General features: G+C 35.9%; 1 protein-coding gene across 3 annotated transcripts; it reads right to left on the bottom strand.

The window, feature by feature from the left end:
• Positions 1 to 1,131: 1,131 nt before the first annotated feature.
• Positions 1,132 to 11,303, bottom strand: CARD6 (caspase recruitment domain family member 6). 3 transcript variants are annotated; one of them, XM_023496116.2, is made up of 4 exons: positions 11,225 to 11,303; positions 10,593 to 10,931; positions 8,284 to 8,817; positions 1,132 to 4,200 (listed from the first exon to the last, which is right to left on the bottom strand). In XM_023496116.2, exons 2-4 carry the CDS (start codon positions 10,888 to 10,890, stop codon positions 1,991 to 1,993), a joined length of 3,042 nt encoding a protein of 1,013 aa, XP_023351884.1. In that variant the 5' UTR covers positions 10,891 to 10,931; positions 11,225 to 11,303; the 3' UTR covers positions 1,132 to 1,990. The 3 variants fall into 3 exon arrangements, with proteins under 3 accessions (XP_023351884.1, XP_023351885.1, XP_012396876.1); XM_023496117.1 differs by lacking the exon at positions 11,225 to 11,303 and adding an exon at positions 11,022 to 11,218; XM_012541422.2 differs by lacking the exon at positions 11,225 to 11,303 and having other exon boundaries at positions 10,593 to 11,218.
• Between the last annotated feature and the right edge of the window lie 564 nt (positions 11,304 to 11,867).

The following is an 11,867-nucleotide window of genomic DNA, read 5'->3' as shown; positions in this document are numbered from 1 at the left end:
AATATAAAACAATTAAAGGAAAGTCTTTAACAGAAATATTAAATGCCATGAAAAATCATAAAGAATTAGAAAACTGAAAACAATTTGATTTAGGCAATACCACACTGATGAAATTTGGGATACAAGAAATATTTATTTCCTTAAGTTTTTCCAGTTATGCATTGATTATAGCTTGTCTTCTAATGATATAGAGATGGGAATTTATATGCAGACATTGATTATTGATATAATTTACCCAATATTAAAATATTAAATTTCAAAATTCTTTATCTTCATTCCTCCTAACTATATTTTTTCATGTTTTATGTTTCGTGTTTCCATTCCCCCATTTTCCCATAGTGCCCCCACTTCAGCAAAGAAAGGGCAAGTGCATTTTTTTTTCATCTTTTCTTCCAAGTAAAGCTTGCTTATTGTAATTACACAGTATTTGGTTTCAGTTTTTCTACTGTGTTTCCATTTAGTATTATAACCATTGGGGATGTTGTTTTCCCAGTCCTGCTTTTTCCCCATACTTCACCAAACATGTCATATTCCTCCTCACTGACTTTCTATCAACTGTGATGGCCTAAAATAATATTCTCTTATTCTACCACTGCATTCTCAGCAAAAGGCCTCATCTCCTATTTCACTGAGAAAATTAAGTTCATTTAAAGTGAACTTTTTCTATACCCTACCATGTCCATTGTTCCCTATTCTTTCATCCTTTTCTCCATTCTCTGGAGATGAAATAGCCCTTCTTACCAAGATAACCCCTCTACTTATACTCATAATCTCATCCCTGCTCTTTTTCATCTTCAATCTTTTATCTTCTGGTTTCTTCTATACTAGCAGTAAACATACATTAGATCTCTTTCAACCTTAAAAGACCTTTTAACTCAAACATTCCTTCAAGCTATTATCATATCTCTTTCCTTCCTTTCACCATCAATTAGATTAAAAGCTAATCAATCTTGGACAGAAAATGCCATCTGCATCCAGAAAAAGACTAAGGAGACTGAATGTAAATCAACACATGCTATATTCACTTCTTTTTTCTAAAGTTTTTTTTTTTAATCTCTCCCTTGGTTTTTCCCTTTTATTCTGATTTTACCCACTCAACATGATTCATAAAGCAATGTGTATTAAAAATAAACTTACTACAAATATATAGATGTATATTTCATATTTTTAAAAAAACCAATCAATCAATAAGTATTTATTAACATATCAAGTTAACTAATATATAACTAATATACAGAACTAATATCCCCAATTCCTAGCTCAGGGATATAAAGATAACAGTCATTTAAGAAATATTTGTGGAATGGAAAAGAATCCTGGAATAGAAGAAAAATGCTTTTGTTTCCAAACCCTGTGGGATCTTTCCTATTAATAATTTGAGCCTAAAAATCTACTCTATCCTGACACTATAAAGTTACAAGTACCCTAATGCCAGGACTGCCTTTATCCTGGAGAAAATAAAGAAAAAAAATGGGCTCCTTAAATCCAAGCCCCTCATCCTCACTAATCCAAAAAATAAATTAGAGCCAAATTATAGAGAGTCTTAGGAATTTTAATTTATTCCTTGGGTAAGGGTTAGCTATTTAAGGATCTCTAGCGATGGAGAAATAAATCAAAAAGATCAAGTGGCACATCAAATAAACTAATCTGGCAACTGAATGGTTATATGAGATACAGAGTAATAATTAAGGAGATTTAGTTTATAATAACAACAATATCTAGCATTCATATGTATTTCAAGGTTTATAAAGACCTTTACAAATAGTATCACAATTTATATTCCCAAAATAATCCTGGAATGTAACTTCTAGTATTATTTCCATTTTACAAATGAGAAAACTGAGGCAGACAGAGGTTAAATCCCAGTTCTCACAGTAAATATCTGAAACAGATTTTAATTCAGGTTTTCCTTACTCTAGCTCCAGCATTCAATCCAATGCACTGCTTAACTGCCTCATTTATTAGACTCACTAGATTCAGAAGTATTGGATTATGTTCCTCTCCTCTTGGCTCCTCCTGTGGAACAGGATGGCTTATTGTGAGGAGGATTAAACGGAGACTTGGGTGGGGGTTTACCACTCTGATTGTATGAATGTCTTGTTTGGGAAGCAGGTTTTGTGGTCTGGCCCTGTTGCCGTTTACTTGCTGGATGACAGGCAGGTCTTATGGGCCTCCCAGTTGCTCTGGCTGTTTGAGGTTGCTGGGGCATGAAGCTTCCTATCTGACAGGATGATTTCGTTGTCTGCCCAGTTACTCCTGATTGCTGAGATTTCTGGGTCCCAAATGTTCTTTTTAGCTTTGCTCCCCGTGATTGGGAGGCTGGCCACCCAAATATTTCTGTGGACTGTTCTTCAATCTGATCCTGTCTTGACTTTGATACTTCTCTGATGGGTTTCTTGGTCATTCCTTTAAGTTGGAATCCTGAGTTCCTGGAATCTATTAAATTAAAAACTTGTTGCATAGGTTGAATAGATGTTCCCGCTGCTTGTGGTTTTATGGTTTGCAAATGACCTGCCTGAGAAGCAAATCTACTGGCTCTTAAAATTTTTGACTGAGATCCCTGGCATGGGGCCTGCACAGTTTGAGAAACTGGTTTGAATGGTCTTGCCAAATGATATACTTGGGAAGAACTAGAAGATTTTACTAATGCTGCAGCTTGATGAACTCTCTGGGGTTGAAAAGCCCCTCTGCCAGGACTTCTGCCTCGTTTATTGGTGCTTCTATTGTGAAAGGCCATAGAGCCAAACAATCTGGGACTAAACCCTGCCCACACATTGGGATCTGTGGTCCTGTGAGGTCTCAGAGGGGGGTGGTAAGGATTACCCTTAATTATGGTCTGTGGGAGTCTCCAGCCCCATGGCTCAGAGGAAAATGATGTAGGAGGATGGAAAGCATGAGGTTGGCAGTGGACTCGGCTAAAAATCCCACTCCCTTCTGTAGGCATTTCACACTGGCTTTCTGATAGATCTGTGAAAAGGGTATGGCTCTGGGGTACTTCAACCTCACCTGCTTCAGGTATAGCTTCACTAAGGGTACCTTGGACACCTTGGGTTTTCTCACAGTCCTGATCAACCTGGATTCCCAACTCTCTGGCTAAGGATGCCATATCTTCTACTGACACATATCTGAGAGGAGAGCACATCACCTTTTTCAGGGCTATTCGAAGGCCCTCTGCATCCTTTCCTCTATCCCCCATTTCACTTTCCTCTAGAAGCAGCAGTTGTGATGGCTTCAGTTTCAGAACTCTCTGGAATAATTGGGCTTCCTCACTTTCCCTAGACTGGGGACTGAGAATGAAGTAGCATCTTTCCTTAGCAGATTCTCCTAGAAATGCCAGGAGGTCCCATTCGCTTTCACCTGGACAGTCAGTAAAAATGAACACAGCAGAGGAGACCTCCATTAAAAAGCCAAATTGCATCCAGAAGCCCTCCAGATCTCCCCTAAGATTGGCCACAGCCACAGGCTCTTGGAAAAAGTCAGAATTTTCCTTACCAGTGCCACTATTAGGGAAACACCAAGTAATCTCTACCAAACCATCAGAAATTTGCCGAGGAAGTAATGAGGTATGAGAGTCTCGATGGAGAAAGATGTCAGGAGGCTGCCCTTGAGGAAGGCTGAGGATTGCATTAAGGATCCTGGATTTAGATGAATCACAGCACCCCAATCGAACAAAAGAAATAAGGGGCATTTTCATAAACACTAAGGACTTTACGCCAACCTCAGCAGCATCTCCTAGAGAATATACTAAGTCCTTTAGTACAATTTTCTTCATGGCCCCCATCATCAAAATGCACTTATTGTTCTCTGCATCTGGTAGCAGCAAAGGAAGAGCAAAGTGGCACTTAAACATGTTCCCCAAGACCTCCTGCTGCAAGGAGATGTCTGAACAAAGCATGATGGCACAAAGAACATCCAATGGATTAATGGTATCTTTGTCTCTAAGACCCATATTTTCTACCTTACTGATCAATCCCTCTTTGCCATCCTCATCTGCAATCCTCTGGCCAAGGATTGTATCTCTGGCAGTCAAATCTAAAGATTGAATTTTTAATAGGAAATTCCAGGCTAAGTCTGCTGACGTCTGAGGGATCCAATGACATCCATGGTCCAAGCGGAACTGATGAACAAAACTTGGTAGAAGCTTCTTATTCCTGTCCATTTCCAAATATGACAGGATTTCTCTGAATGTTTTTCTTCTCTCTAAAGAAAAAGAAGAAACACAGGAAATGGTAAAATGATCATTACAAACAATGTGAACTTTAGAGAATAATTTATGGAATCTAGCTAATTTAGAGACAATCTAAATTTGACTTGCAAACAACAAAACATTCTCTTTTTAGTTTGTAAGAGTAGAGTCCGCTGATAATCCTACCAACTTAAAAGTAATTACAAAAATTGGATAATAACACTTTTTAAATCAATAAATCAAGCAAAACTAAATTGTAATAAAGCCTGTACATCTCCTTGAATCAATCAAAGCTATTGTATGAGATACTTTTATTAATTTATTAAATTTATTTAATTTAATAATTTATACTAAGGAATTCTAAGGATCTGGAAGCAGAGAGGACAGGATGGGGTCATACAAAGCTAAGCCAAGAACTAGCAATTCCCGGGTAATAAGCAAGACACAAAGAGAAGATAGGATCAAAATGTGGCAGAAAAGAGATATTAAGAAGAGTCATTAGCTCTACAGATATCTAAGAGGACACTTGGACTGTTGCTACAAGTGTACCCACCTACTCAAGAACTGAGGAGAAGTTAACAAAAAAGGTATGTTCTTTCTTCAACTTTCCTCTCCCAGTGCCTGTCTATCCACAGACACTACAATATAATCGGCTATCTCATTATCCAGATATTTTCAATAACCTGAACTCATCCACAAAATGGCCAGAGGTTAAGAAGAGGTAGGTATAAATATATGGTATATTGGCAAAAATAACACACACAAAAAAGGAAAATCAAACGGATTGTGGGAAATCAGCTGATGCATTGTTGGGGGACTCATGACTGGGCACAATCATTATAGAAAGCAATTTAGAATTAATTATACCCAAAAAGTATATGCCCTTTCACCCATTTATATCATTTCAGAGTCTATACTCAAAAGAGGTAAAATAAAGCGGAAAAGTGATTAAAAAAAAAAAAAAGTGGAAACTAAAGAGATACCCATCAACTGGAGAATAAATAAATAAATTGTGATATATAAATGTGATGGAATATTATTGTACTGTAAGAAAAGAGGAAATAGACTACTTCAAAGACATAAAAAAAATTTAAGAACTGATACAGAGTGAAATAAGTAGAAGCACAAGAACAACTTATACTCTAATAATCAGTATTATTAAAAGGAATTATTTTGAGGATGTTTATAAACTGAAGAGGAATGAAATAAGCAAAATCAAGAGAACAATGTTGTACAATAACAATAAAATAAAGATAAGCAATTTTGAGAGCTGCGAGAATGATCATCAATGATTCCAAAGGACTAATACTGAAGCATGCTACTCATCTTCTAACAGAAAAGTGAAGAATCCAAGGGACAGAAAAATATACACTTTTTAACATACCTAAGGAAAATTATTTTGCTTGATTATAAACATTTAAATAAAAAGAACTGATTTTTCTTTCTCAATGTGGCAGAGGGTAAAGAGATAATAGATTTCTGTTCATTGGGCAAATAAAACTTTTTTAAAATTTCATAAATAAAGGTAGAGACCCAAATCTCTTTCTAAATGTTAGATTATTTTCCTAAATGGGGGTTCAGAACAATTGTGATTGAACTCAGAATGCTTTGTTTAAAATAAAGTCTCTATGACCACAGCCGGAACCATTATATTGCTCCAAACTTAAAATGAACTGTTTATTGTCACAAGATCTTACAAATCTTTTCTCAAAATGTTGATACTTCATTTGAACTCCAACAATTGATTTCCAATGTATTCCCTATATACTACTCTTGGAAATAGTAATTGATGTCAAAACGATAAACTTAATGGGAAGTTAGGGAAATAAGGTCTATTAATAAACTTTGTGTTCAAGTGCTGAAAAAAGAGTCATTCTCTTTCCTCACAAGAACTGGATGGGTTATGACATTTTGTATAAACAGAACTGCCTTTTCAGATCTGAAAAACGAATGTTTTCATTTAAGGTCACCTTTTCCTTCAATATTCCACAAATTTGTAAAAGTCTTTTAGACTGGAGGAAGCTGGGTGGTACAGTGGATAGAGTACTAGCCCTGAAATCAGGAGGACTTGAGTTCAAATCTGACCTCAGACACTTAGCACTTCCTAGCTATGTGATCCTAGGCAAATCACTTAACCCCAATTGCCTCAGGGGGAAAAAAAATCATTTATATTTCTTCCAGCTCTAATGCAATATTTAACAATTAACCCTTCAATTTACCCAAGCATTCAACAAGCATTTATTAAGTGCCTACTGTATGAAGAGTACTTTGCTAAGCACTAGGGATAATAAAGATACAAATTAAACAGTTTGTTATTTCAAGGAACTGACATTTAACTGAATTTATGTATGAGGTTGTCTTAAAAAAAAAAATCACTGAGGAAAGTGGAGTCTAGATCATATACTATATTCCACTTGAAAGTATACAATATCTATTATACTTCCCTGAGTATTAATAGGGGAAATTTGGCAAAAATATACAAAAGTATTTAACTACTTCAAAATATTATTATACTTTATTGCCACTGGTAGATGATACAAGCCTAGAAGTAATATTTTAAAAGTATACCTACTTGCCCCAATAATCAATAGTTGGTCCAGTTTATAAATATTAGGCCTCTGATCTCCTAAACCTTCACATGCATCAAAAATCCCCATGTCTAAGCTTAATATGATTGTTATTGCTGATGTTGCTTGTCCTTCATTCTTAAAAAAGGACCATGATAGCGGGGAGGTGATGCCATGACATATAAGTGAACTGGTTTGAAGTAAGAAAGAGCTGTGCAAGGTCACTTGCTTCATTTAGTGGCAAGGAACACTACTAGGTAAGGGTCAAGACAATTGGAGATGTCCCTGAATGCAGTGGGAAACCTTGGCCTATTAAGCTAAGATCTTTAAAACAGGTCTCACTTACACGAACTGATGATGAGTGAAATGAGCAGGACCAGGAGATCATTATATACTTCAACAACAATACTATATGATGACCAGTTCTGATGGACCAGGCCATCCTCAGCAACGAGATCAACCAAATCATTTCTAATGGAGCAGTAATGAACTGAACCAGCTACGCTCAGAGAAAGAACTCTGGGAGATGACTAAAAACCATTACATTGAATTCCCAATCCCTATATTTATGCCCACCTGCATTTTTGATTTCCTTCACAAGCTAATTGTACAATATTTCAGAGTCTGATTCTTATTGTACAGCAAAATAACGGTTTGGCCATGTATACTTATTGTGTATCTAATTTATATTTTAATATATTTAACATTTACTGGTCATCCTGCCATCTGGGGGGGGGGGGGAAGAGGTGAAAAATCGGAACAAGAGGTTTGGCAATTGTTAATGCTGTAAAGTTACCCATACATATAACCTGTAAATAAAAGGCTATAAAAAAAATAAAAATGAAAATAAAACAGGTCTCAGTTTGACTGAGGCAATGCCCAATCAGTGATTAAAGCTAGGTAAGAAATGAAGCAGAGATGCCAATCAATTGGAGTATGGCTGGGTAAATTGTGGGATATGAATGTTATGGAATATTATTGTTCTGTAAGAAATGACCAGCAGGATGAGACTGGAGAGGCCTGGAGAGACTTACATGAACTGATGCTGAATGAAACGAGCATACCCAGAAGATTATACATGGCAACAACAAAACTATATGATGATCAATTCTGATGGAGGGAAGGAAGGGAAAAGTTGGAACAGAAGTGATTGCAAGGGACAATGTTGAAAAATTACCCATGCTTACATAGTCAAAAGCAAAAATCTATCTGGGAGGGGAAGACCCTCAAAGTTTTTGGCCAAAACAGAAACAATCATTCACTCTGAGCCAATCAGAGCCCAAACACTTGGTGTGAATAATTCTGAAGAATGAAATGTAATCCCCAAATGGAAAGGTTAATAATTTACAGTGGGGTATAGCAAAGAGCTCAGAGATGAAGTCTCACCTACAATCTACAAGGTAGAAAAGGATGCTGAGAATCTGCTATTCTCTGTCTCCTAAATGATTCATGATAACATCAAAATTCTATTAGATTGCCTTAAATTTTATGGAAATATATATGTTTGTGGAATTAATTTTATTCTTTTACCTTCCAAATCTGCTTCATCCTCCTCCAGATACTCTTCAGCCTCTAAATTTTCAAAGCTCTGTTCACTATCCAAGTACTCAATCATGTCATTTTCCCCACAGTACTCAGTGTTTTCTAGATCCACATAGACTTCCTCTTCCTCTGATGATCCTGAATGTTCAAAATATGCCTCACGTTCTAAATAATCCTCTTTTTCTAAGTATAAATCAGTATCTGGACTCTCATCTTCCCATTCTTCTCCTAAGTACACAATAGCGTCTGGATTTTCATAGGGGTCTCCATTCTCTGTGTCTTCCAATTCATCTCCTTCCTCTTCCTCCTCCATGGAGAACCCAGTGACTGGTGAATTATTAGCTCCTTTGTTCCCTGCAGGCCTAGTAATTTTTAGATCTTGGCTCTCTTCTATAGACATAAGAGCATCAGTATTCTTGTACTCTTTCTTTTCAGTGAGCAGAGTAACTTCTGAATTCTTGTTCTCTTCCATGAATAGAGGAGCTTCTGCTTTCTCATGTTCTTTTTCTTGTTTAATAAATTCTGGAAAATAAAATGGATTTTTCTCTCAAATTGAAAAAGTGAATTTTCTAATGATTTGGGTTTGTTGCACCACAGTTCTCTTGTTTTGTCCTGACTCAGTTTCCCTAATTGTCCTGACTCAATTTCCCTAAATTGTCCTGCTTCGGTTTCCATGAATTGTTCTACCTCATTTGTTCTGCTCAATCCTGCAAAACTACCCCATTTGATAAGGATAAAAGATCTTATTTTTAGAATATCAGAATGCCTCTCCCCATCCCAAACTGTCAGAATATCAGATACCATCTTATCAAGATGCCTCTCCCCATCTCCAGTGCCTCCCCCACCCTGTCAGAGTCCTATTCCTGCTCTTAGCTCTGACTCCGCCCCTACCTCAGTCTACCCCTTGTACCTGAGCCACATGTATATATGTCATTGAGAACTCAGATTGTTTGCTGGATTCTTGGTACAATAGACTCATTCAGCCCTGGGATCAAACCATGGATCCATTTGGTCCCAGTAAATCTCTCCCTTTCAAATAAAATATTAGATACTCTCTAATCTCTATCTTGCCTCAGTTTCTCTGGCATTACAGGTTTTAATAACCTTTCCATAAAGAATAGAACCAAGAAGCCTCATTCACTCAGGTAGACCAAAAATTTATTTCTATCCAAGGAAACCAGAGCAGATTTATTGGATTCATATAAAAGTTGCCATCTTTAAGGAACCTAGTGTTAATCAGAAGTCTTGACCCATAAACTATATAAAAGTCTCTAAAATCAATTAAATTTCTCTGGGCTACAGCACCAGGGATAGCCCAAAACTGATCCAAGTTTAGAAGTTCCAAAATAAAATGGCAAATCTCAAAAATAAAGTCTACACTCCTTTGGTTGTCATAGAATCTGAAAAAGAGACCTTTAGAAGTTCTCTCTCTCTAGTTCTACCTCTGTTTTCTCCAAAACCTTAATTTATAGAATGCCTGCTGTATTTTTAAAGGTGTCTAGGAATAGAGACTCTATTATCTACTGAAAAACTAGAGAAATATTAAATGATCTTGAAGGGAAATATCTACCAACTACTTTCCCTCCTGCAAGTTAATTTCTTCCTCTGGAGGGGAAAAAAAAGAATAATTATTTGTGTATCCTTACAAAATTAAGAGAAAAAAATAAATTGTATTTCTTTAGGAAACTGGACTTACACTGATAGTCACAAAACCAATTTTTCAAATATAATAGGTAGCTACTAGCTCACCATATCCAAGACATTTCCAAAATGGCTAATAGGTATAGATAGCACAGTGTATAAAAAGATATATCTTTTTCTAATAATCAAATTCCTAACCTTGAAAGTATCAGTAACATACTTTTATCAATTGATCTTAGTGTTGAAAACTTCCCAAATTCCCCTAATATAAAAAATCTATAACTTATTCTAACATAAATATAAATCTGCACAATCAATGTGTCAATCAGAATTCTGGAGTAGGATATATGTGATAAATTTAACAATCTCTACATATGAAGTAATTAAAATTAAGATTTTAGGAACCCTATTTATATTGAAACTTTATACTATCTTCCATCTATGCTACTGAACCTGATCCAAAAGGTTCTTTTAAGGTTCTTAGAGAGGTAAAATGTACAGTTCATTCAAAATAAAAAATATTAGTGCCTCTGAACCTTATCAACAAAGAAATTTATCTGTAGAAAAGAGAGAGGAAAAATGTAAAAGCAAACTATTTATAATGCATTATTTCTTCAGAAAATCTGACTAAAAAAAAAAGTAAAATCTCAACTCACCAAGAGCAGACCACCAACTGGTTTCTGAGTCCGGAAAAGTACTATGTAAATACTCCAGAAATTGTTGACAACTTCTCTCTCCTTTTTTCTGTATCAGAATTAATATCTTCCTACTTTTTTTCAGTGGGTCTGTGATAGTCTCCAAGATCTCATATTCCTCTTCAGAAATTAGATTCCGAGAAGTTAATGTATCTAACACAGAATCAGGATCCTCCTGCAGAATTTTAACTAACTTTTGTCTTTCTTTTTCAATGACTGAAGAAGCCATATTCAGAGTAGCCATTGTTCCTGTTTTCATTCGACCTGGAAACAGATAGACAGTAGTTCTTGGGCAGTCATCTGAAATGAGAAAGTCAGGCTTTCAATAGAACTGGCCAGTTGATAGTCATTTACCTATGACATTAAAATCCAGCAATTTTTCCAACATACGTTCAGAGTATCTCCTGCCTCCAACTAATAATTTCACATATCTATACAAACTACTTTCATTTTCTCAACAACTACAACATTCTTAAAACAAATTAAAAATAATAATAATCAACACGTTTCTAAACTACTTTGAAGTCAACAAAGTATTTTGCAATCATCACTTCTTTCCATCCTCACAACAATCGAGAAAAGCAAGAACTAACTTTAGTGGATAGAAATCCAATTTCCAGGAGTTCAGAAATCAGTTGGCAATAAGCCAGTAAGAGCTGTGTGTAAAAATAAGTTCCTTAAAGTGATAGTGTTTCATTTTTTTTTTTCTCTAGATCTCCATGCTAATAATAAATGATGAATTTTGCTAACTTTGAGTGTAGCAAATCCATTCACAGATCTATAGAGCAAAGGTATCATATGTCAGTCAATAAGATCCCTGAATAAGATTAAAATGAAACTGAAAAAATATTTAACAAAATAAGTAAAAAATACCGTACAACATGGATAATGGAAATATGTAGTTTTCTAAGCCAATGTGTGGCTGGATGAAATCCGTATATTTGAATTTGACAACTTGGCAATGCAGTCTTGAAGAAGGGATCCCCAAACTCTAAAACTCCTTAAAGGAGAAAATCTTCAACTCTGCCTCAGTGAGGGACCCTGCCAAACAGTTTCATTCTGTTGTCTAGGTGGGGTTGGTTCAGTCCTGAGCAAAAGAATTCCAACCCTATTGAATTAAACAAACTCAATTCTATTCAAATTCCAGCTCAAGCTGAAACCCAACTTGTAGATGAGCCAATTTCGGCTGTCTCAGCCCCCACAGGATCTGACCTGATTTTGCAGATGGACCTCAGT

The sequence above is a fragment of the Sarcophilus harrisii genome, chromosome 1 (genome assembly GCF_902635505.1).
Source record: "Sarcophilus harrisii chromosome 1, mSarHar1.11, whole genome shotgun sequence".
NCBI lineage: Eukaryota > Metazoa > Chordata > Mammalia > Dasyuromorphia > Dasyuridae > Sarcophilus > Sarcophilus harrisii.
Note: the sequence above shows the minus strand (reverse complement) of the source record. Positions and strands in the feature narration are given on the sequence as shown.